This window comes from Melanerpes formicivorus, unplaced genomic scaffold (assembly GCF_026170545.1).
Source record: "Melanerpes formicivorus ecotype bairdi unplaced genomic scaffold, bMelFor1.0.p_v2 SCAF_1, whole genome shotgun sequence".
Taxonomy (NCBI): Eukaryota; Metazoa; Chordata; class Aves; order Piciformes; family Picidae; genus Melanerpes; species Melanerpes formicivorus.
The window spans coordinates 40,556,067-40,583,346 of NW_027142353.1; the positions used below are offsets into that span (position 1 = coordinate 40,556,067).

General features: G+C 41.7%; 1 protein-coding gene across 3 annotated transcripts in view; it reads right to left on the minus strand.

The window, feature by feature from the left end:
• Positions 1 to 14,232, minus strand: part of HERC2 (HECT and RLD domain containing E3 ubiquitin protein ligase 2) — a 120,827-nt gene extending 106,595 nt beyond the window's left edge. For 2 of the 3 annotated variants that reach the window (XM_068140704.1, XM_068140685.1), the window contains exons 1-3: positions 14,044 to 14,232; positions 13,079 to 13,195; positions 2,524 to 2,638 (exon numbers count right to left, since the gene is read on the minus strand). In XM_068140704.1, coding sequence (XP_067996805.1) covers positions 2,524 to 2,638; positions 13,079 to 13,150 — 187 coding nt within the window. In that variant the 5' untranslated portion in view covers positions 13,151 to 13,195; positions 14,044 to 14,232. Of the gene's footprint in view, positions 1 to 2,523; positions 2,639 to 13,078; positions 13,196 to 13,710; positions 13,797 to 14,043 lie in introns of those variants that run through there. The other variant, XM_068140695.1, reaches the window with a different exon arrangement.
• Positions 14,233 to 27,280: the final 13,048 nt, after the last annotated feature.

Sequence of the window (27,280 nt, forward strand, 5' to 3'; positions counted from 1 at the left end):
CAAAACCAAACCAGAACATCACAGATAAAAGCAAGCTATCAAGTCTCATTGCAGCTTAAGCCACTGATATTTTAAGCTAAAATAAATGCCTTATTTCTACAGTAAACCATTGGAATTTCTGGGGTTTTAAATAACAGCCTCCTATGGCCTTTAACACTTCATAACTTTTTGATCTTTCAAAGTCAGGAGTACAGCCAGCTAGGCAACATTAAAACAAACAAACAAAAAACCACCAACCAACCACCTTTACATCACTATGAATAAGTGTCCCAACTGTGGAGGAATATCTGAAGTCACAGGTGATTGACTTGCCTAGCACTTCTGGTTTTTCACTTTACACTCCTCTTTAAATTTTTGAATCATATATGTTGCATTTTCCTGTTGGTATTTCAATGATTCCCCAAAAAACAAACCACATTATACTACGTTACCTTTCTATAAGCTTTCTCAGAATCACTGAAAGCACTATAGCACTGTTAACTGACAAAAAAAAAGTCTACATCTTTATGCTACAAAGATATTGGAAGAATAGCCTTTGTCAAAACCCAGCAGTTACAAGCCTAAAAATTATGGTGCCCAGTGATAGGACAAGGAATAATGGGTACAGGCTAGAACACAGGAGGCTCCACCTCAACACAAGGAGACACCCCTTTACAGTGAGGGTGATGGAGCACTGGAACAGGCTGCCCAGAGAGCTGCGGAGTCTCCTTCCCTGGAGACATTCAAAACCCAGCTGGATGCATTCCTCCGTAGCCTGTCCTAGGTGATCCTCCTTTGCAGGGGGTCTGGACACAAAAATGTCTGGAAGTCCCTCCCAACCCCTAATATTCTGTGATTCCGTGGTTTTGTTAATGCATGTCCGGCACAAGAAAAGAAAATTTGCAAAGCATCTATTTAATTGATTGTCTTTAGTATTATCACAAGTGTTTCCTATCTTTCTGCTATGTGAAAGCAGTGTGTTGAATCATTACACCATCACCATCGCAACACCTCTGTCATGAGCTATCAGTGAAAGTGAAAGCATTTACCACAGTTCATCCAGGAGATTACCCCTCCCTTCTCTTCATCAAGTTTGACATCTTTTAGTAATATTTAGGAACTTATCCAATCTTAAGAAAAAATACTGCACTACCTCTATTTCATAAGCAGCTGTTGTAGTAGCCTTTCTGATAATATCAACTGTAATTTTGTCCAGTGTGAACAGTAATATTCAAAACAGCCAGCAGCACAAACAGGATCAAAGATAGTTTTCTAACTCTGAAATGGTTATGGAATCATAGAATCATCAAATCATTAAGGTTGGAAATTATGCTTAAGATCATCAAGTCCAACCATAACCCAACAATCATGACCACTAAAGCAGATCCTGAAGTACCACATCTACACACTTCTTGAACACCTCCAGGCATGGTAACTCCACCACCTCCATGGATAACCTTGAGTAACCTGTTGCAATGCTTCACTCTCTCTCAGTAAAGAAAGTCTTCCAAATATCCAAATTAACCTCCCCTGGCACAACTTAAGCCTACTTCCTCTCATCCTATCACTAGTTACTTGGGAGATCAACACCCTTAGTATAGCACTAGCTACTCAAAACCTAAACTATTTTTATAGCTTCTTTCCAGTATAAATAGTGTTTTTCTAGTGAAAAAGACTTCCTTCTCCACTCCCAATTTTTAAAGACAATTTTTTTTGGTACCCGTGATTTACCTCCGTAAGGAATTGAGCATTACTGGTTTGAAGTGTCACGTCTATCCAACAGTACAGGAAGTAAGAGAAGGTCATTACTACCGAAGACAGGATTTCCACCTTTCTCCTGGACATGACCTCACTTATTTGGGGTCATGTACATTACTGAAAAAACTTATCTGACCATCTGGGGAGCCCATTTCAGGCAAGTTAGTTTAATCTTCTGTTCAATAAGGAGTTAAAAGAACACTACAACCAAAAAAAAAGTAAAACAGCAAGAGCAGAATCACTCCATTTTGGCACAGCCCATTGTGAAACAAAATGCACTCCCACCAAAGTAATCTCTCTAAATAGATGCATTACTCTGTATGCAGGATTCAGTGTTTGAACTGCTCTCAGGTACACTGGAGGACCGGAAAAAGGAAGTAAAAAATGGCAAAAGCAAAACCCTACATTCTCAGTCAGATTGTGGACAATTTTTAGCTGACCTTTTAGTTACCTTAAGATGATTATGTAAACAAAATAAGAAATAGCAGTATCTGCTTTACTCCATTCCCTCAGTCCACTTCCTTTAAAAAAAGAAAAAAAAGACAATTCAAGCATACCAAACAAAAGGACACTGCCAAGCCTCTCCCACGTTCAGTTGTGAGGTTTCATTTCAAAAGGCTGGAACAGGCTTAGACATGAGCCTTCTGTACACTCCAAAGCAATCAGTTCTAACTGTGTTTAATTCAAAACATACCACCTGCAAACCAAAGTTCCATGACACTGAAATTTTAATTCCATTTTCATTATGATGAACAAATGAATGAAAAAAATATTAAAAATCAATACCTTTTCTTGGAGGTAGTTCACCACTTTGCATTAACTCTGTTCCAGGATATACAATCTCTCCATCTTTTACCATTTCATTCCACAAGCCACATAGTCCATCTCTTGTAAATGCAAGCTATTAAAAAAAAAAATATATATGTTATACATAGTTACACATAACAATTTTCTCTCAAGCCAATCCAAGCTAGCACTTGAAATACATCAAATTTTTATAGAACAAAATACATGTATTACTTCATTAGCATATTCACTCCGTGTGTATATGATAGGGATTTAAATGATCTTCAAGATCTCCAATTCTCTATGCTATTGTCAAACTACAAGTACAAAACAGTAATTTTTAGACAGGATCAAATACAGCACAGTGAACTTTTTTTCAGTGCAAAATTCTGATCTAAAAGCATGGGTTTGGTCACCTCAGAACTATCCACACATTCAAGATGACATCATGCTCTAATTGGGGCATGGGGCAGTGTGTCCTTTTTGTCCTTCAGGAACTCCTTAAGTCTGCCAAGTAGCACCAAGCAGAGAAGCATGAAGAAAATCAATACAGCCGCCTTTCCAAATCAGCAACTTAGGAGCTGGGCGCTCAGGTAGAACACATGATATCAAGGCACAGACTCATAAGCATATTTAATCAGTTTAAATTGGTCCTGCTGTGCAAAGCATCTCTCACAGCCCTCCTCTTCCTTCCAGCTGCTACAGTGCCTCCTCTTGCATGCAGGATAATTCACTTGTGATCATCTGCTGAACCAGATTATGGAACAGACCAAGACTAAAACCATCTGTGCCTGTGCAAAAGTGGGGGAGCTAACTCAGCCTCAGCCCAGGTCAGCTTGCAGGTGAATTTTATCTCCCCTGAAGAATCCAAGCAATCAGGGTAACTTGTCTTCTAGTGATACTATTCTCTACTTCATAGAATGCAGCAAAACAGGTGTCAACATTCCAAGTGAATTCCATAATAACCAGGGTATGATTTACAACTGTAGAGCTTAAGGGAGGAAGGAGTACACTGAAAAACTGAACACCTTTAGCATATCAAAGTGGTGCAGTGGAGACTGGGAACCAAAAAAAAAAACCTGCTGAAGCTTATTCAGAAGCCTGTTTGTGTTATGTAACTTGGATTCAAATCCAAATTCTTTTAAATAAGGAGCAATACAAAGATGCTGCTTACACAACTGCTGTAAAGTATCTGTCATTATACACAAAAGTCCACTTTTATTTTATTTTTATCTATTTCCTAAAGCTATTTTAAGGATTAAAGATTATAGTTTTCAAGAGCCACAACCACCAGCAAGATACTAATTTGCTGATCTAGCTAATATCAGTTAACATGAAGAATTAAAGGCAATTAAAGGCAAGTTGCATGTTTTGACACCACTGTTAACATACTCAATTACCCTAGGAGTTTCTTGACTTCATAATGCATGTTTCACAAATTGACTCTAACATGTATTAGTGATTTTAATCATTTGTTTCAGTACAAAATACAAGCTGACACATTGCACGTGTCACCTTATTTCCTGATCTCAGGGGGATAAGAGGGAAAAGAATCACATAGTGTGAGCTAGAAGTTGTTTTAATGTATCTGTGATTTATGAGCTGTGCAGCCCTAGAATGACACTGTGATTACACTTTACTGAAAAGTAGAGTCCCTGTTCTCTGTACCTTTTGCAGGGATGCTGTGTTTTGCCAAAAGCTTTGCATCTGGCTGAATTTAATTTTTTTTAAATTAGAATAGACTAAAGTAAAGTTACATTTCAACAACAAAAAAGAATTTAACCAATTACTATTGATTTTTAAAATAAAGGGTGTTCACTTTTTCCTTCGGTAGGAGTTCAAGCCTGCAGTGGGCAGTAGTGTCCTCCCTACTCTAGTCAGGAGGTCTGTGGTAACAGGTTGGACGCGATGATCTTTGAGGTCTCTTCCAACCTTAGTGATACTGACAACAGCTACAGCTCTTCTACATGGTCATATACTTTACTGGGGTACTTGATTTATTTTTCCTTTTTTTCCTTGCAAAAAATAACTAAACATAACTGGTTTAAGGTTTTCATTCATATGTGATAGAAAATTTTTGAAACATACATGTAAATAGACATTCACCTGCTGAATGCTATACTAAGGCAACCCTTCACATAGGTTGCTTAATAAGTTTTTCACAACGTTTTTTGACTGATAAGCTGTCTTTTCACACATTTTGGTTTACATTCTCAAATCACTTTGGGATGGAATAGGATTCTCCCAGTTTGTAGGTTTACAAAATAAAGGCCTACAGGCTTTGAATTTAAGGTCCTTCATAATGCAGCATTGTTCTATTTCATAAAACTTACTACTTTTGTAAACATTGCTGTGAAATAAAAATGAAGAATTGTTTTCTCCACTTTAACCTCTAAGCCTTTCACATGGCACAAAAGTTCACCCAAACCTGCCAAGCAACTAAAACCTTAAAAAGTAAACAGAATTTCTTCTGCCTTGGGTTTGGCGTTCAAATTCTTATCAAAGTAATTTTCTTGGTATGTTGCCTAAAGATAGAGAGGAACCACCAAGATCAGAAAGCTCCCCCTCCTCCAAATACCTCACGTGGTAGTTCATGCCATAAACAGCCTTCAGATAAACAATTTTGTTTTTATTCAGGTGTCAGTTCACATCTTGTCAGTGGTATATGTGTTGGGGGAAGGGGAAGAGGAGACGTAAAAGAACACTGCACTATTTTTGTAGCCATAAACAAATCAACCAACTGAAAGGACAATTAAGAAGCAGTATTTACAACCAATCCATCTGGCATAACAGAGGGCAACTCAATTCCAACAGTAACAAGTTCCCTATTAATCTACTCAACATTCAGTAGACATATTAAACAGCAAATTGCCACGGTGATAGCTAAAAGTGAAAGAAAAATTACAAGTTTAAGTAATTTTTAAGCATTTTCATGATACAAAAATTCTACATCCATAGTAGAAGCTTCACAACTCCCTTCAGAGAAATGTTTCACTTAACAGAAAGGAGTGGCAAATATGCCAGAGGGTCATGCTGTGACCCAGAGAGATGCTGACAGACTGAGAAATAGGCTAAAAAGAAATTCACAAAGTTCAGCAGGAGGAAGTGCAAAGTCCTGCGCCAGCGAAGGAACAGCCCCAGAAACCAATACATGCTAAGGGCTACCCAGCTGAAAAGTACCTCTGCAGAAAAGAACCAGAGGGTCCAGGTGGCCACCAAGTTGAATGTGAGGCAGCAACATGCCCTTGCTGTGAAGGTTAATGGGCATCCTGAGCTGCATTAGGAGAAGCATTGCCAGAAGGTCAAGTAAGGTGATCCTTGCCCTCCACTCAGCACTGGAGAGGCCACACATAGCATACTGGGTCCGGATTTGCACTTCCCAGTAGAAAAAGAGACATGGACATCCTGGAGAGAGTTTTATGAAGGGCCACAAAGATGAGTAAGAGACTGGAACATTCACCTATGAGAAAAGGGTGAAACAGTTGGGACTGTTTAGCATTGAGAAGAGAAGGCTCAGGAGGGAAACTTGTCAATATATATCTCAAGGGAAGGAGTAAAGAAGATGGAGCCAGGCTTTGATCAGTGGGCACAAACTAAAGCACAGGAGGTTCCCTCTGAACAGCAGAAAAGAGTTTTTCACTGTGAGGGTGACCAAGCATTGGCACAGGTTGTCCAGGGAGGTTGTGGAGTCTCCATACTTGGGAGACACACAAAAGACATTTGGACATGATCCTGGCCAACCAGCTTTAGGTGACCCTGCTTGAGCAGGAGGTTCATTGAACTAGATGACCTCCAGAGACCCCTTCCAATCGCAACCATTTGAGATTCTGGTAAACCAGCAGGTAAAGATAACAGTATGGTAGAAAAGTCAAATATCTGTATGGGATATACAATTCTGCTTTTCTTTCTTTCTGCAGTGTTTTAAGATTATCTTAGCCAGCACAAGCACATGCTACTTTCTCCTTTTCTTCCCATCGATACTTTTTGCATCCGGTCATTTACAAGGCATCTATCAATACACACAAGTGCTGAAACAGGAGAACTAGAACTTTGTTCAGAATAAATTTGGCATTCTTCTCTTTGGTTTCATTTTCCAAAAAGTATGACTCTTCTTCAAAAATACTCCTCTTCTTCCACTGAGTGTTTCAAAGAAATTTCACAAGGCAATCGGTGGTGCAGTGTAAGACAAGACAGACATTTGGTGTCTTGTTTCTGACTTCAAAGTGAACTCCTACTGTACTGTAAATGGGGCACCCCTCATTCTAATCTTTTGCTAGTCTTATATCTGAAGTTAAACATCACTTCCCTGGTCTGGGGAAGCAGAATGTAGTTGTAGACCCCTTATAATGAGGTGCCATTGGGAGATGAATGAAGGCACAAAACTCACTGCTGTATAGCAACAAGATTCCAGAAATGCAGAGAGCAGACAATCTCAGAAGTCCTCCTGGAATCCCTAGCACTACAGAATCTTAGAATCCCACTTACAGGAGAAGTCCCAGAAGCCCTTAACAGGTGAAGTAGCCCTTAACATAAGTCTCATGTATATCCCTAGCAGCATCCCTAAACCAAAGCCCTGACCAGAAGAAGTAGCTAACTAACAGAAAAAATCCCTAGTAGCCCTGAACCCCACAAGCCACCTTATAGCTCAGAGTGGCTGTTTTTTATACTCTTTGTTATCAATCACTTAACCAATAAAACCCAACCACATACATAAGCTAAAATCTCTTCCCAGTAAGAGGTGCAAGCATGTCAAAGAGGTGGCTCCTGCAGCATGTTCCAATCATAGGGCACCAACGTGAGGATGTTGTTCTTGGCACATACTGAATGTTATTGTTTTGCTCTACACAGCATGCAATCAGTCAGGTAAGGAATCATGCACTCTGTATGCATCCAGCAGCTGCCCTCAGAACAGTGGCTGCAACATTTCAACTGTAATTTATTCTGTCTGGTACAGTAAGTTGAAGGGCTCTGCAGTTTGTTTGCTGTCATATGCTGCTGCCATCCTCCAACAGGGCTGGCAGTGAAATTTCTGTCCACCCCCAGCAACTCTAGAAAATAAGGCATTGGCATTAACATTTCCTTACATTTCAAGAAAATTAAATCTCACAAGCATAACTAAATAAGCTTCTGAAAATTCTCAAAGCATCCCTTCAATTTCACTTTTAATAAGTTATTTAAAGAATAACCAGTAGCTGTGACTTTGTTCTAAAGTCAACCAGCTTACTCCATGTGGTACAGCAGATCAGGGTCTTGATGTGGTTTCATAACCTTTGTTGCAAAAGTATAGAAGCCTGCATACAAGTGAACTCAAACTCAATAAAAATGAAATGGCACAGAAGGACGAGGACTGATTGGACTGATTCAGGTAGTATTCCTGATTATGTAACTGCCCTGGAAATTCAAGTGGCTTCATAATGACAAAACATCAATATGGATTTAAAATGTAAACTACTTAAATAATCTTCACCTCAAAATTGCCAGCAGAGTGAAGGGGGGAGAATATATTCTTCCATGCAGCTGTTTCTGCATTAGCCATTGGCTGTATTTTAAAGATTACACTAAGAAGATATTTCCCTTCAGAAACAGATTTTTTTAAAAAACTTTTTCTTCACTGTTACTGGGCTGAAAAATCATTGAACAGCCCTTTCACAAGTCTCTCTGTTGTTTCACATTTTTGAATCCATTCAATTTGTATTTCCTTTTTACATTGTTGTCATCTCCAGTCCTCCTTTGTCCCAGCTTCCTTCCTTCCTCACTGAAGCATGCCCTGAAACCACAGCTGCTGATATATCCCACCTATGCAAAGCACAGGGAAACATCATTATATGCAAACACACCACTCTAAAGCTCTGAGAGCAAAGAAAGAAAAGTAGCCCCACATTACTTCTACAGATATGAGGTTAAGCTAGAAATGTCCCTGGCCTTCCATTTGTAACAAAAGTTAAATAACAGTTAATGGTCATACGCAAAAAATACCATCCTCTAAGTTTCTCTATCTGCAGGACAGTAATTCTGTTTGAGCCAGGAACACTTGCAAAGACACTTAATTTAATTTCTCTAACCTAACACTCCACACATGGAGGGACAGCAAAAAAAAACCCAACCCACAATTCTGTTGCAAATTTCACTTCCTTTAAAAAACACAGGAGTTCTTATTTGCAGTTCGCTTGAACTTCCAGGTAAGCTCATCAAAAAAAAAAAAAGAGAAGAAAATGAACAAAATTAAAAAGCAACTTTCACTAACTTTTTTTAATAGTTAGTGACATCATTTAGTTAAATTATCTTCTTCCATGCAAAGACTTAGATGCTAGAAGAGCGGAATTTTCTCAAAAACCAAAATCCTGAATGTAGCTTTGAAGACAAGATTAAAAGATTTCAGTCCAATGAAACCTAGAGGTGACTTTCATTTTAAAAAGCTCCCTCTCATCACTGTGGCAAAAGAAGATGATTGCAATAGCCAGCCAACCATGAACTCAATGAGAATTGGTTATAATGCATCATATTCCTCTTCAGGAAGTTCTTGCACCTTCCTTGACAGTCGCCTGAAGTGTTTTTTTTCTGCATTACAGGAAAACACGAGTTTTTCGCCTCTAACCTCTGCTTTTAAGCACAATATTTCTCCACAGAATCCAGAATAATCAAGCTAATTAAACACCATTAAAACACACACACATAGGCATCCCATTACCTGACAGCAATTCTAGTTTTTCATTATTCAGCCATCACTAATTAAAGTTCTCTGCATAAGGCTCTAAATTAGTAGTACAGTACATCTATTTAATCATAATTATTTTAAGCACTGATTCACCAAACTGAGTATCTAAGATTAAGCAAACAATTTCCATCTTCCCTTCCATTTGCACATTTTTTCTATACTTTATAAAAATTAAAAATGTCTTCCTTAGAAACAGCCATTAAAACACAACCTCCCGTTACACACAGTCTTTGCTATAAATATATATATAAATGTATATATATAAATGTGATGGTTTCTACTAGTAATAGACATAAATAGGTGGTTGTTTTTAAATGCATCAATTTAAACTTTAAAAAAAGAAAAAAATTAAAGAATTGGAAACTTAGGTGACACACCAACCTAACAACTATGTTCAACATGATCCACAAACAAGTCGCCTACACTAAAATACACCTGTTTTTTAACTTCATAGGATCATTAATTTAATGATGGTGTATACCTGTATTATTGGTATATGCAACATGAAAAAATAGTACTACTGATATTATCTCATATAGAGCTGAATTATCCTGATTTTTCACTTGCTATAACAGTTTGTGGGGGTTTTTTTCAGACAATGTAGAATATCTTAATTTTGATCCACCAGGACAATGGAGGTTTAATTAAATCTTTCTAATCAGTCCATATTAGTGTATGATTTACAACTGCTACTATAAGACAGTAATTACAAAGTAAACAGACATGGAATAGTTATGGGGTACAGTTGGATCTTTGTAGTGCATTGTGGCTTCCTATAATAATATTGGTCAGTTGCAGATAAATTAGTAGAAGCAAAAATATATATCGTTAAGATAACAGTTCCATTAACATTTCACAATATTTCAGTTAATCTTGCAGGCTAAAGGCTCACTGCTGTTACAAAAGGGCTTGTGTGCTTGATAATTCTCGTAAGAACAGTAATAATACGCTACATCACACTGGCTTTGTCTCTTGTACAGTAACATCCCAAAACTGAATAAGAACATTTAAATTTGGCCTGAATGCCAGCTGCAACAGTGACACACACAGGTGATTAAACACAATCCACACTAAAATTCACTTATTTTTTTCTTATTATATTATTACCACTATATTATAGACTTATTAATGCACATTGCATGATAATAGCCTGTATTACATTAATGCTACATTGTCCTGAGCTAAAGCAAAAAAAGAAGCTGATTATTTTCAGAGAGATCTGAAGATTTCACTAGCTTACACCTGCAGTAATTGCTATACTCCTCAGTTCTAAAGAGCAAACTCTCTGGCAATAGTAACAAAAAATTGAAACAAAAATTCACTTCTAATTCTAGCTATATTCCTCAGATTTTGCAGCAGCAAAGAACTTAACTTAAAAACCACCAAAATTTAGTTTTAAAGACCGGTTTATCTCTGCATGTCTCCTAAAGTAAGAATTCCTTGGTATAATTCTGTTTCTCCAAGGACTTTCATCTGCCTGCTTTTGAGACTGCTACACTGTGAAAAGTTAAAAATCTAACTTCAAAGTGAAGAGTTTCAGAGTCTAATTCCAAACAATAATTTATAGTTAGCTTGATTCATTCAGATAAATTAGTATCTTTCTTCAAACCTCTCCTAGGTACTATGCTCATATTTTCAATTCCTGTTGATAGTCTCTTGAACACCAACAAGGTCTTTCTATGGTTAGCTGGTAAAAACATTCACAGGAGGAAATCAGCAAATTCAGTACACACAGAACTTAAAGGACTAAGACAATATTTATCCCTACAAAGAAATTTCACACAGAGCTAGTTAACCGGTAGCTAAAATAGTCAATCATGCCATAAAAAAATTCCCCAGAGCCTAAAATCCCTTCTTGACAGACAACATTTGCCATCCAATATCTTAAAAAGGAGCAACTTAAGAATGGACATTTTAAAAAATATTGGAGACACAGATCCAGATAAGAGTTCTGTGTTGAGGACCTCTGTAATACCAAAACCAGCAAACCTAATAATAAAACTGTATTATACCCAGGAGGCCTGGGTATCCTTCAGATTCCAGAGAAGTGATGTTTGTGTCCAGCAGATCACAAGTGATTACTGTTCTCTTATTTCATTAATCTCATTATTTTGACTACAGTGTGACTGAAAGAAAACAAAGAGAGTACCTTAGCAATTACAGTCTAACTTGTTAATATTCTTAGTAAAAGAGAGCTTATTCATAGAAATTTGTAACAAATTAAGACTTTTATTATTAAAAATAATTACTAGAACACATTAAATACATGGGCTCATAAAGCAAAAGTATTTCATTGCATTTACAAGCACTCAGCTGAAAACAACCTTCAAAGTTTGGATGACAACCACAACCCTCTTGTCTAAAGTTCATATGAACAGGAAGAAAAGGGATGTAGAAGGCACTACAAATGAGAGGAAAAAAATCTAACATGTCACATAACAGTCACAACTTTCACCCCAAATAATACCAAAGAAAAACAGGCAATGCATAGTCAGCAGCTGTTACAAAAGATTACCACTTTCAGAAAAAATTTTCCTCTATTTTACAATAACTGAAGTAACTTATTTGTAACCTAGAAGCCAGCCTACAAGAAAGCATATTTCTTAATATGCCTATTCTCAAATTGTTTTCAACTATGTGCATAAAGCACATTAGCCAAAAGACCCAACTTCAGATCATAACTTTTACCTTGGTAAGAATAAAAGATGAAAATAGAACTAATCTAGCCACATCAAGAGCAAGCCCTGTCATTTCACTGCATTTATACACATGACCTACTAAATAATGTAAACTCAAAGGCTATATCTGTCACTTCTGATTCCAATTTAGCTTGTTTGATGCAAAGTATTGCTTTTGAATCACAACTGCTAGGGAAAAATCCATGTCTAACCGCAAGAACAGTGGAATTCAACCATTCAGGCTGTCAGCAAGTTATCTGGGGTGAAGTCGCTCAGGATGCAATTTTTAATTTTTTTTTATTAGTAGTAATCTGCAACTAAGGATTAACACTGGTTGGCCCATCCCAAGAATTTCAGAGTTTTGATCAGGAACTTAGAAACCTTATTCAAAGTAAGGCATCTATATGCAACATCTGGGAGTAGCCAGACTGACAAGGACTTACTCTCATTACCAATCTCATCTGAAACAAGCATTTGACTTGAATCACTCTACTTCTCTACACTTCCCACTTCCCTTTCAAATGCGAACTAGGAAAACATGTTAGTACCCTGATCCCTGTATCATGCAACTTTGATAAATGAACAGGTTATCTTCTAAGACAAAAGGAAACTTTCACTAAACACCAGCACCTTTCAACCACTTCAATCACATACCTTCGACAAAAATTTCACTACCTTAAAAAAGGGCAAAAGTTAAAGGATGCCTATACCCACTATACAAACAACTGCAGTAAAAGCTAATTTGAATTCTTTAAACTGTAGGCTAGATTTCCATCACCTTTCACTTCACTTCTCTTGTGCTTTAAAGCTGCTACCCATATGCAGGTAAGAACTTCAGAAACAGCCTAAATTAAGAATTTATAGTTCTAGCAGTACTGCTACACACTCAGATGTGTGCTGACGCTCTGCAAAGATAATATACGTATGTAAGTCCAGCCTGTTTCTAAGCAGAAGGGAGTGGACTGACAACACAGATCTATTTGTAGCTCAGAATAAGACAGTGTTTCTTCAAGATCAGTTTTAAATTACCATAATAAAAAAGCTATGATACATCTATCTCAAGAGCAGTGCTGCAGTATTCAGTTTGTCAGGTATTTAGACTAAAAGCATCCTGTTCTGTACTTGAAAGGTCACAATCCAATACAACTATATAAATCCTTACCTGTAAGTCTGTCTTCAACCATTTGGAGTCAAATCTAGCTTTAGCAGCCAGACAAAAAGATTCAGAAGACATGTTTCCTTCTCCAGCCTCCTCTCCCAGCTAGCTGAGCAGCCCAATCTGCCACAGAATGAGGAAAATAACAATCTAGCACATGAAATAAACCACACTAGCTTGGTTTTGTTCAGAATAGCACGGCTTCTGCTTGATCTTTAAAATTTACTGAGAGTAAGAATCTTCCTCGTTGATATCCCCTGTAATTGCATAGGGAGAAGCACACGCATGAAGAATACTATTTGGACCCCCCCAAAAAAAATCCCACTTCCCTTCCCTGTAACATTCGTGGAAAGAGGCTTCCCTTCTGCTGCACTGATCTATACTAAAGGCCTAATGCTGCCCCTCAGCCCCCTAAGTGATGCATGAAATAAATAATTGATCGTCGATTACGCAAGCCGTAGGCAAACATAAAGCGATTATCAGGGTCACCCGCACCCCCTCCTGCCCGCTGCCCCCAGCGGCAGCCGCGGCCCAGGGGGTCCTAGTCGCCGCACGAACCCCTGAGCCGGGAGCATAACCCCGCCCTCATGGCCCGCTGTCACGGCCCGTTACGGTCACCAGCTGCGGCATTAACCCACCTCGGCCAGCCCAGGGGAAAAAGAGCCGCGGGGCTTGGGCGCCGAGATCTCGGCCGGCGGACAAGGCCCGAGACAGAGGGGCGGGCGAAGGCCCCGCCCGGGCAGGGGTTGCTGCACACGGCGCGGGGGCTGCGCTGCACCACCCCACCGTTCCCCTCCTGCCGGGCTCCTTTGCAGGCAGGCTGAAAGGCCCCTTCCTCCGCACCCACCACCGTCCTCCCCACTGCTGCCAGCTCCATAGGGCGTGGGAAACGCCCCCGTCCTCTGTCTTTCCCCCTCCCCACCGAGCTATATGGAGACGTCGAGGAGCTCGCCAGGCTGCCTCGCACTCACCAGCCGCGGCGACGGCGGCGGCTCCTCGCCCTTTGCCTTGCCTCGCCTTGCCTCGCCTCGCTCTACCGCCGCCCTCTCGGTGTTCAGCAATCCTTGCCTCTCCGTCCCTCGCCCGGCCCCCTCCGCCCCCCGCCCCCTCCGCCAGGAGAGCTGCGGGCCGGTCCCTCCCTGCTTCCCCGGGGCCCAGCGGCAGGGGAAACTCAGCCCATTCGCGGCTCAGCCCCCAGCACGCCAGCAGAGCTCTCGGCCAATCAGGAGAAGAGGGTGAGGCGGGACATCCTGTCCCGGAACGGGCCGCTGCGACGCAGGGCCTCTGGGCCCGACTGGGGACGTGGGAGGGGGTATCTGTAAGCCTCACGGATGCGCCTGAAGTCCAGCAGGTAGTAATAAAAAGGAAGTCTGCTTTTAGGTAGGGTGCAGAGATTCTTTTTTTTCTTTTTTTAGAGTCTGTGGAGGGTTTTTTCCAAAGAAGTCACTTCAGGGACCATATGCAAACTACACTTCAACAAAAAGAAAGGCGCTTTTAAATACTTTAAAGTAGAAACATCAATAATAATTAGTTCAGGCAAATACAATGGCAGAAGCAGTCTGAGAGGGTCGAGACTGGATATGGGGAAATGATGCCACTACACGGCAAGGAAGAAAGGTGCCGAGGGAGAAAGCAGGATACTGGTGGTAGTCTGAAGTCAGCTGTAGCTGGCAGGTAGCCCAGCTGAGAAGCTGCACAGAGGGAAACAACAATGCTTCAGCATAAGTTGAAGCTGCACAGAGGGAAACAACAATGCTTCAGCATAAGTTTGACGTTCAAATTAGGTAAGAGTAAAAGGTCTCAATACCATGACTCCAGTTCCCCAGCAGCTGAGTTAGGAAGATAGGAGAAGAGTTTTGCAGAAGGGAGCATGATTGGCTTTGGTCGACATGAAGCCACAGACTGCATTTCTGTGAAATTCAAGCACGACAAAGACCGTTTGCTGGCATTTAGGTGAAATTACACATGTAGTTATTTAAGAAGCACTGTAGTAAGATACAATGAATTTGATTCTCTTAGGTTCATTTTCAAAGTAACAGGTGCAGCCATGAGCACGGTCAGTTTATGTAAAATACTGTATAAAATTTCTGAAATGCATGAAAATTTATTTTAAAAGACAGAGATGCCTGATTTGCTCAAGTTACTCCCTGAAACCTGAAAATCTGCCCAAGTGCCTATATGTCAAAAGCTTTAAGTCTAACATGACTATGGCCAGCAGGAGCAAGGAAGTCATTGTGCCCCTGTACTCTGCATTGGTTAGGCCACACCTTGAGTCCTGTGTCCAGTTCTGGGCCCCTCAGTTTAAGAAGGACATTGAGACACTTGAATGTATCCAGAGAAGGGCAACAAGGCTGGTGAGAGGCCTTGAGCACAAGCCCTATGAGCAGAGGCTGAGGGAGCTGGGATTGTTTAGCCTGGAGAAGAGGAGGCTCAGGGGTGACCTCATTGCCCTCTACAACTACCTGAAAGGTGGTTGGTCTTTTCTCCCAGGCAACCAGCACCAGAACAAGGGGACACAGTCTCAAGCTGCGCCAGGGGAGGTTTAGACTCAAGGTGAGGAGAAAGTTCTTCACCGAGAGAGTCATTAGTCATTGGAATGTGCTGCCTAGGGAGGTGGTGGAGTCACTGTCCCTGGAGGTATTCAAGAGGAGATTGGACGTGGCACTTGGTGCCATGGTCTAGTCATGAGTTCTATGGTGACAGGTTGAACTTGATGATCCTCGAGGTCTCTTCCAACCTTGGCGATACTGTGATACTGATACCTGCATTTCAAAATTGAGACCTGTATTTCTAAGGAACGGGAGGGTCCTTGTTGTATTGTTGGGTATTTTTCTGTCCGTGGCATAAAGCCTTAAGAGTATTTTTACCATTTGTTACAGGATGTTCATGGGATGTTTTAGGAACATCATTATCTTGGATATGAGAAGCCAGCCAGGTGTCTAATCATCTCAAAGACTGTATTTGTACTTTGAATATAGAATAGAATAGAATAGAATAGAATAGAATAGAATAGAATAGAATAGAATAGAATAGAATAGAATAGAATAGAATAGAATAGTATCACAGTATCACAGTATCACCCAGGTTGGAAAGGACCTCGAGGATCATCGAGTCCAACCTGACACCGCAGACCCCATGACTAGACCATGGCACCAAGTGCCACGTCCAATCTCCCCTTGAACGCCTCCAGGGTCGATGACTCAACCACCTCCCTGGGCAACCCATTCCAATGCCGAATGACTCGCTCGGTGAAGAACTTCCTCCTCACCTCGAGTCTGAACCTCCCCTGGCGCAGCTTGAGACTGTGTCCCCTTGTTCTGGTGCTGGTTGCCTGGGAGAAGAGGCCAACTCCCTCCTGGCTACAACCACCCTTCAGGTAGTTGTAGAGGGCAATAAGGTCACCCCTGAGCCTCCTCTTCTCCAGGCTAAACAATCCCAGCTCCCTCAGCCTCTCCTCATAGGGCTTGTGTTCAAGGCCTCTCACCAGCCTTGTTGCCCTTCTCTGGACACGCTCAAGTGTCTCAATGTCCTTCTTAAACTGAGGGGCCCAGAACTGGACACAGTACTCAAGGTGCGGCCTAACCAGAGCAGAGTACAGGGGCACTATGACCTCCCTGCTCCTGCTGGCCACACTATCCTAATGCAGGCCAGAATGCTATTGGCCCTCCTGGCCACCTGAGCACACTGCTGGCTCATATTCAGGTGGCTGTCGATCAGCACACCCAGGTCCCTCTCTGTCTGGGAGCTCTCCAGCCACTCCGACCCCAGCCTATAGCTCTGCATGGGATTGCCATAGCCAAAGTGCAGCACTCAGCACTTGGACTTGTTGAAAGCCATCCCATTGGACTCTGCCCATCTTTCCAGTCGGTCGAGGTCCCTCTGCAGAGCCTTTCTACCCTCTAATTGACTAACATCTGCCCCTAACTTTGTGTCATCTGCAAACTTGCTGATGACTGACTCTACCCCTTCATCCAGATCATCAACGAATATGTTGAAGAGGACAGGGCCCAGCACTGATCCCTGGGGGACACCACTGGTGACTGGCCTCCAGCTGGATGCGGCACCGTTCACGACCACTCTCTGGGCCCGGCCCTCCAGCCAGTTCCTAACCCAGCACAGAGTGTAGTGGTCCAATCCACAGGCTGACAGCTTAGTCAGCAGTTTGCTGTGGGGGACGGTGTCAAAGGCCTTGCTGAAGTCTAGGTAGACCACATCCACAGGCCTCCCCACATCCACCAGGCGGGTCACCTGATCATAGAAAGAGATCAGGTTGGAGAGGCAGGATCTGCCCTTCCTGAATCCATGTTGGCTGGACCTGAGCCCTTGGCCATCCTTCAGGTGCGCAGTTATTGCTGCCAGGATAATCTGCTCCATCACTTTCCCTGGCACTGAGGTCAGGCTGACTGGCCTGTAGTTTCCAGGTTCCTCCATCCGACCCTTCTTGTGGATGGGGACCACGTTGGCCAGTTTCCAGTCATCTGGGACCTCACCAGTGAGCCAGGACTGGAGGAAAATGATGGAGAGTGGCCTAGCTAGCACATCCGCCAGCTCTCTCAGCACCCTAGGATGGATCCCATCTGGTCCCATGGACTTGTGGATATCCAAGTGGCTCAGCAGGTCCCGAACTAACTCCTCATGGATTTCCAGGGTATTACTCTGCTCCCCGACCCCAACGCCCAGCTCCGGAGACCACTCGTCCTGAACTCCTGCCTTGCTGTTAAACATTGAGGTAAAGAAGGTGTTCAGGACCTCAGCTTTATCCTCATCCTCAGTAACTGTGTTCCCCTCCAGGTCCACTAGGGAGTTCAGGTTCTTCCTGCCCTTCTTCTTATTGTTAATATATTTATAAAAATGCTTTTTATTATCTTTGACTGAGGTGGCCAGCTTCAGTTCCAGCTGGGCCTTAGCCTCCCTAATTTTATTCCTACATAATCTAACAGCTTCCTTGAACATACCTCGAGAAGCCTTCCCCTCCTTCCAAAGGTGATAGAATAGAATAGAATAGAATAGAATAGAATAGGTTGGAAGAGACCTTCAAGATCATCATGTCAAATCCATCAACCAATCCAACCCACCTAAACAACTAAACCATGGCACCAAGCATCCCATCAAGTCTCCTCCTGAACACCTCCAATGATGGTGACGCCACCACCCCACCGGGCAGCCCATTCCAATGGGCAATCACTCTCTCTGTATAGAACTTCTTCCTAAGCTCCAGCCTAAACCTCCCCTGGTGCAGCCTGAGACTCTGTCCTCTTGTTCTGGTACTGGCTGCCTGGGAGAAGAGACCAACCTCCACCTGTCTACAACCTCCCTTCAGGTAGTTGTAGACAGCAATAAGGTCACCGCTGAGTCTCCCCTTCTCCAGGCTAAGCAACCCCAGCTCCCTCAGCCTCTCCTCATAGGGCTTGTGTTCCAAACCCCTCACCAACTTTGTTGCCCTTCTCTGGACACACTCCAGCAAGTCAGCATCCTTCCTAAACTGAGGGGCCCAGAACTGGACATAGGACTCAAGGTGCGGCCTAACCAGTGCAGTGTACAGGGGCAGAATGACCTCCCTGCTCCTGCTGGCCACACTGTTCCTGATGCAGGCCAGGATGCCATTGGCCCTCTTGGCTGCCTGGGCACACTCCAGGCTCCTGTTAAGCCTACCATTGACCAGTACCCCCAGGTCCCTCTCTACCTGGCCTCTGTCCAGCCACTCTGACCCCAGCCTGTATCACTGCACGGGGTTGCTGTGGCCAATGTGCAGAACCCAGCACTTGGATGTGTTAAATCTCATGCCGTTGGATTCTGCCCATCTGTCCAGCCTGTCAAGGTCCCTCTGCAAAGCCTCTCGACCTTCCAGCAGATCAACTCCTGCCCCCAGCTTGGTGTCGTCAGCAAATTTACTGATGATGAACTCAATGCCCTCATCCAGATCATCAGTAAAGATGTTAAAGAGCATGGGGCCCAGCACTGATCCCTGGGGCACGCCACTAGTGACTGGCCGCCAGCTGGATGTGGTTTGGGTTTGCAATCTGTTTGTCTGAGTCATTATTTCTGTGTGTGGTGGGGAGGGGGTTTGCCCCAACCCATTACATTTTTGGCGCCCAACGTGGGGCTCGAACCCACGACCCTGAGATTAAGAGTCTCATGCTCTACCAACTGAGTGATGGAAAGTTTAAATAGAGAACAGTGAGTGCGTGCAAAGAACTGGAAACACAGTGACAAGAAGAACCCCAAAACAGACCCAGAAAGGTCCCATCCTCACCTGAGGGTGCACCCAAAACCCCCAGGGCTCCTCCTTCCCCCCCCCACTGCTAGGCTATTCTCAGCTGGCCAGATCTGAGACTGCCCATCCCCCTGTGGCCTTGGGCCTAACCAGGCCCATGGCCGGGAGATCTCTCCCCCAGTTACCAGGTGGTGGAGAGGAAGGAAAGAGGAAGTGCTAGACCCCGCTGTAAAACTTGTAGTGGTGCAAGGGATCATGGTAGAAAATAACCTAATTTCCTGTGTCCACCCACTGGGCTGGACTTCTGGACACAGGAAACACCCCTGTAGCAGAGGGCACCCAGCCCAAACTACGACACACCCTGTGCAATCTGATCTAGTTGGGGATGTCACTCCTCACTGCTGGGGGTTTGGACATGATGGTGTTTGAGTATTCCTTCCACACTAACGCATTTTATGACTCTTTTACTGAATCGTGTCCCATGTATATGTATTAAGAGGAATAATTGTATTGTATAAATAGCCATGGAACATCTTTGCTGGCATATGTTGCTTTGTGAAGCAATCCCTAATGTACGCCGGTGCACCACAATTAAGAAACACTGCTCATCAATACTATACTTTGACAGTATGACAGAGTTTGATTCCCAAGCTCGGTGACAAAGGACTGGAAGTTTTGTCATACGTACCATGTTGTGTCTCTTCTGACTAGTCAATGCTAAGCATGATCTGGGACGGGAAATAGTTTAGTCTCTTCTTAACTAGTATACTTGAAATAAAAGAAAATAACACTGGGAGAGGTTGCCCAGAGTAGCTGTGGATGCCCCATCATGCAAAGTCTTCAAGGCCAGGTTGGCAACTTGAAGCAACTTGATCTTATGGAAGGTGTCCCTGCCCACTGTAAGAGGGTTGAACTAGATGATCTTTAAAGTCCCTTCCAACCCAAACCATTCCATCATGACTCCATTAATAATAGTCATATTGTCATATTCCAAACAGGAATAAAAAGCATTTTACAATATATGGAGCCTCAAACACAGGAAATTAGTCAAACTTGGTTGAAACCACATTGCCCACTGATTATGCCTACTGCTTGCTTAAGTATTTGCAAGTCAGATCTAAATGAGATATTTTGCATGTATAACATTCACTGCCCTTTTTTTTTTGGATCTCCAAAAGGAGTATCTGGACAATCTGCATTTGTTCTAGATCATTTTCTTACTTTATTAAATAACAAATGGCAATAACATTTTGCTGGCGTTCTTGATGTGAATAATTTGAAAAGTGCGTAACTAACTAAATTGTTAAACTTGAATTACCGTTCCAATTAGCAGGTACACATCAACAAAAAAAAAATCCAAAACATATTTGGGTGCAGTAACCATGGAAATTCAAAGATAGAGATGTTTCTGAAGAATTTATGGATTATTTTCTATTTACATTTTTAGATTTCACTTCTGATGAATAATTTTTGTTTGCGTTTGAAATGCATTGTAATAGCACAGTGCAATCTCAGATGTCACTCTCATTTATAAAAAATAGGTACCCACCAAATTTTCCCAAGTATGATGAAGTACTTTGATAACATTATTAACAAAAGTTTTACTTTTACACATAATGAGAAAATTCAAAGACTCTGGAGTTTGTACCTCTACACAATATTTGCAGTATTAAGTCCATCAATAGCTGTTATCGTGATGCTGTTTAAATGAAAATGGTGTCCTGTTTCACTTCAGACGAAAGTAAGAGAGGTGTTGTACAGGTCTGACAGACTTTGGAAGACAAGTAGAAGGCAAATAGTTGAAGTATTAATACCCCAGCCCTTGTGCTCCACTATTCTGATACGTATTTCCATTTTAGAGCAGGGTTATGTTCAAATCAGTTCTCCAGCCATAATCTTTTGTGCCTTAGCTTGCTAAAGTAACTTCATTTACGCCCAAGAAATTCATTATGTGGATCTGATGCCCCTGCCTTAGAGATGCTGACATCCTCGGGAACTGCAGGACAGACAGCTAGTGAGGTGGAAGTAACATCAGCTTTCTGCTTTCCCTGCAAGTCTGCCAAAACCCTCGCACAACATTCTGGTTTCCTCCAGAGAAATGGCTGGACATCGCAAAATCTAGATTCTGTGGGCAGACACAATCAATCATTTACATGTATCTTCTTCCAGGCACATGGTCAAATCATTACTGTAGATTAAAGCAACAAGTAAATACATCAGAATGAGAGGCACACTAAAGCCAAGGGGGCACATTTTCTGGTCCACCCCTTAGAACACCTACAAACAATAAAGAGTGCTCCAAAAATTGTCTGTGTCTGAGGCAGGAGACTTCCCTTTTGCTGTAAATGTGGCAGAGAAGCCATACTGACTTCTACAAGAGAAGAGGTACTGGAGAGGTGCAGGATATAGAGGATGGTGTGCGTATGGAAACTCTGTAAACCACAAAAGGCTGAAGAATGTAGTAATAGCATGTAGAATGTATAGTAGCATGAATGGTGCCCTTCCTTCACCTCCATGCAGTGCCAGTTTGTAGCACCCTCAGGCAGCCTTCAGTAGATGTCGAAGAACAGACTCTAGTTGAATAAACTATCACAGTAACCTAAAGCAGAAGAGGCAGAAGCAAAAGAAGTATCTTTGGACAATCAGAGCAGCATCATATTTATTTTTATTTAACTTGTGACAATTGGACTGTAAGTATTGACAAGATCAGCCTCAAGAAGTGACACAGTTTCAGTCTCAAATAACTAAATCTGAAACCTTAACAGCCAATGAACAGATGGTGAAAATGGTCTCCTTTTTTTAATCAAAAAGGACCAAAAATAAGCAGCTATATGTTTATATTTAAAAAGTGTCTAGTATTACTTCCAGGACTTCCAGGTATAAGCATGAAATCTCTACTAATTAATAATTGTTTTAAACGTGCGAGCTCTAGGGAATCCATTCTAGTTGTAACAGCAGTGGAACATGTGGCATTTTTTTCTCTCATCAGTGAATATCAATAATTGTTATGCATGCAAATGGGAAACAAAGCCATCACTGTAAGAGCGGTGCCTAACTGTTCACTGCAAGACAATGCCTTTTTTGTTTGTAACTTTTCTCAAGAGCTGTTTGTATTGAGCTCTCCCACTGAGTTCAGATTTTGTGTATTATTTTCCACAACTTGCAAAATCCAGTCTACTCTGGGCTTTAAGCGTGTCTCAAAGAATTTCTGGGCTTACTTCTCTGTGATGAAGGCTTCCCCAAAGAAAGTGAGAAACTTCTATAATTAGCCTTTATTATTTTAATATTCTCTGAACTAAAATGTTGGCCAAAATTCAGTTTTGTACAATTAAAAATTCATTATAAGGCCCATTATGTCATTATATTATCTGCAAAGAATGTCATCAGTTGGAATTTGTTAATACATATTATCATATCACATTAGTGCTTTATTAGGGCTTATTATTTATGTAAGCAGAACAACAACCAAACAAAGCAAGCAGCTTCCATGTTCAAAAACCCAAAACTCCTGCAATCAATATCTTAAACCTTTTTCCTCATGGCTCCTCAGGACAAGGCTCCTCTGGACAAGGTCTTCTGTCTCTGTGCAAGGCTTTCTGCTTCTTAATCACTTTCAGTCATAACAGCCCTGGTACTTCTCATCTTTTTCTCTAATATATGTCTGTTCCAAACTATATCCTTTACATTCCAAACTTCCAAGATGACTTCACTTCTACCTTTACTGGGCAATGTTACATATATATTCCAGTTCAGAAACCATAGTGTTAGTCTATTATTAGTCTATTAAACAGAACTAGTTTAACCCCTCTCTGCCTTTTCTTTTTACCCTGATTTTAAATGATGAATATTGCTTACACCTAAAATTTCAAGAAGTTCTTCTGTGACAGTCTTTCTTTGCAAAAGCAGTGTTGTGTGAATCACAGTATATTGTAGTGCTGACAGCTCAATTGCAGAGGTGGTGTTGGAAAAGCAAGTACAGAGAACTGGGAAAAAAGGTAGAGCAACTAAGAACTGTCACACTAAAGCCACAGTTTCCATAGGTAACTTATTAGACTCCATTGTTAATTACATTTTGCATAGTTGATTCTTTTGAAAATAAGAGCAAATCCTGTCCTTGTTAAAGCAAGCAATAACATTTTCCTTGACTTCATTAAGCTCAGAAATTCAGCCTCGTATATCCTTTATTTTATTCATCCAATGCCAGCCATGCTAGTTTTCTTTATCCCAGGCAAACACTATCTCAAAAGCTCACTTTCCAGGTTATGTCTTCCATTACAGAGAATAAAGGTTCTTTTGCTTCCCCCAGGCCAACTGTAGTTTCTATGCAGGGAGTTTTCAGATTTATAGCCCAAACCAGTCTGATCTGATTTCATCCTCGACAACAATAATGAATTCTCTGTGTGGCTGTTCCTGTTATTTCTTTAAATTATCAAATTAAAATAATGACTTCATAAAATATTTGAGATGGGTGTTATTCTATGACTTGTAAAGTAGCTTTGGAAATGCCAGCTTAAGTATGCTTGTTAGATCTTCAGGAGACTTTGGACATAAACATTACATAAATATTCAGGTATCTATTGCATGCCCATTTAAATTAAAAGTATTCAGTATATACTAAGGCATATATCAGAAATTTAGATGGAAAATATATATATCTTATACTAAAAAGTAGCAACTGCTAAGTTCTCTGTAATTTTCAAATTAAATACAATTATTATCTTAAGCAGAAAATGTTTGCATTTAAAAGGCCTTTTCAATTACAGGAATATTCTGTATAAGAATTGTTTATCATAGAATCCATTAGGTTAGAAAAGTCCTATGCTATCAAGTTCAGCACTAAACCATAATGCTAAGCACCACATCTAAACAACCTTTAAAGCCATCCAGGGATGGTGACTTGACCACCATCCCTGTTCCAATGCTTGACTATTCTTACAATAAAAAAAACATTTCCTAATGTCTGGCCTTAACCTATCCTCGTGCAGCTTGTGGCTGTTCCCTCTGTTTCTATCACTAATTACCTGATAAAAGAGACCAGCACCTACCTCACTATATTGTCCTTTCAGGTAGTTTCAGAGGGTGATAAGATTTCCCCTCAGTCTTCTATTCTTCAAACTACTGTATTAAGCTACGCCCATAAAACTGTCCACATAAAAATATTAGGTTTGCAAGATGATTGAGTACTGTGTCCAGTTCTGGGCCCCTCAGTTCAGGAAGGACATTGAGACACTTGAACGTGTCCAGAGAAGGGCAACAAGGCTGGTGAGGGGCCTTGAGCACAAGCCCTATGAGGAGAGGCTGAGGGAGCTGGAATTGTTTAGCCTAGTAAAGAGGAGGCTCAGGGGTGACATCATTGTCCTTTACAACTACCTGAAAGGTGGCTGTGGCCAGGAAGGGGTTGATCTCTTCTCTCTAGCAACCAGCACCAGAACAAGAGGACACAGTCTCAAGCTGCACCAGGGGAAGTTTAGGCTGGAGGTGAGGAGAAAGTTCTTCACTGAGAGTCATTAGTCATTGGAATGGGCTGGCCAGGGAGGTGGTGGAGTCACCATCCCTGGAGGTGTTCAAGAGGGGACTGGACGTGGCACTTGGTGCCATGGTCTAGTCATGAGGTCTGTGGTGACAGGTTGGACTCGATGATCTTTGAGGTCTCTTCCAACCTTGGTGATACTGTGATACTGTGATATGATCAATTTAAAAATCTACCCAAATATCAAGGCAATGCTATGGGTAGTGTGGGAAAAACAAATCTGCAAAATTAATACACTGTCTGGATCCAGAGACATGGAAGGAAGGTAGCTGTGGCAGTCAGGATGACAGCAATGTTCCTGGTGAGTATTCTGACCAAGCCCCAGAGCCCATGACCACTGATTAAAACTGATTACAAGTTACAGATGAGGGGGATAATAATGCTTGTGTTATGATGCACTCCTTTTCATGGCTTCCAGCTGAGTTAGAGGGCTTTCAGAACAAGTATTCCAGGCATCCACAGGAGTCACGATGGAGTATGTGTGGTGAGTTTCTCTGACAGGAAGATAATGAATCCTACTAAGTGAGAAGGAAGCAGGAGGCTGTTGGGGTCCTGGAGTACTTTTAACCATTGAACTTGGTGATTATGATAATCTTTCATTAACTGCACAAGTTATTTACTGGACTGGTGGCTTGGAACCACAGGAAAGAGGAAATCCTCTTGTTATCAAAACTAACGATCCCTGGGATCTCACAGTGTCTGTGCAAAAAGCAGCCTGCATGTAAGTGATGTATGATAGGGATGCATTAAGGAGATCTGCAATGTCAGCTCCTACGGACGATGGAGATTAGAATCAATACAGCTGATCAATATGATCTAGTATTGTTCTTTTATTGCTTCAGTGTTGTTCGATTATAGTGCAAGCATAGTACAGAGCGGACAGTAGAGCTGACAGGCTAGTAAGAAGTGTGTAGAAGAAGTGCATATTAAGAAAACCTTTACAATTTATATAAACTTGGAGGGCATTGCTGGCATAGCTTCATTGGTCCCTCACGAGTGACCACACACTGTACTACTATTGATTATTGGTTAAACTAGTGATAACACGCAAGATTGTTGATGCACGTGTGCGTCCTGTTATTGCAAGATAACTCTCTGTGTTTATAGCTACCAGTGTCCTGCATTGGTTACACGGTGCAGGCACAGCACTATTCTGCTACACTGCTAGCCACTTCCGCACCCATGCTGGACATGGCCTACCATCATGTCAGGCTCTAGGCCTACACTGCCAGATTGCTCACACTGCTCGTTGCCACCATTACCACAAGCTCCTATTACAGAATCATAGAATAGTAGAATGGTTTGGCTTGAAAGGGACCTTAAAGATCATCTGTTCTAACTCTTCACCATGATCAGAGACACTTTCCACCAGACCAAGTTGCTTAAGGCCTTGTCCAACATGGGCTTGAACACCTTCAGAGAGAGGCATCCACAACCTCCCTGAGCAACCTGTTCCAGTGTCTCACCACTCCTGCTGTAAAGAATTTCAAATATCCTGTCAAAATCTACTCTCCTCAAGCTTAAATCCATTCCCTCTCATCCTATCACAACAAGACCACGTAAACAGTCCCTCTCCAGCTTTCATGTAGGACCCTGCAAGGTTAACTTTCCTTATCCATGACCTCCTGGATAGCCTTAAAATATGTGTAGCTAATGCACAAGACTGTGTACTAACTTCCAGTGCTATGAATAGCTGCCATGGCTCAAGTGCAGCCTCCACAGCAGCCAGTACACATAACAACCTGGAGTGAACTTGTGTGCCAGTTACCACAAAATGAAATATCAAGGAATTAGTGGAATTGCAAGAGTGCCCCACTGCAAAAATCACCTTACAGCTTCCAGGGGACAAAAGATACTGTGCCTCAGTACCTCTTCCACCACCAGAAATCACAAAAGTAAAACAGTTCTCTCTGCAGCCACACACTCAGGCACTGATAGGGTAGTAACAGGCTTGGAAAAAAGAGAGGTTCCCACTCCCCATATAATTCTCTGGTCTTGCTGGTGAAAAAGCTGAACAGACGGTGGCAGCTTACAATTGATTCCAGGCAACTGAACACCAATACTGCCCCTATAAACAACATTGTGCCAAACATTGCAGAACAGATTAAGAAAAGCACAGAGTGTGATCATTCAGGAACATTTCCATATCCCAGTTATAGTTCACAGGCGTATGGTGTCGCCTACCGGCATTGCCCAGACACCTACAGTGTTCAAGCCAGCTGGTATTGGTTTAAATGCCTCAGGCTGAGGCAGTGATAATGGTACTAACTACAGGACTCACTTTTAACCAAATTATGCTAGCTAAGACAAAACATAGCAGTTTTCCATTCTTTTCTTTTATAGATGCCCCAATGCCTGTGAATTGCACCTAGGACTAAGAATCACTATATGTGGATCTGGAGTGTCTGCAAGGACTGCTGATATTTTTTTATTACAGTATTGCTACTTTTAGTTATAATGTGAA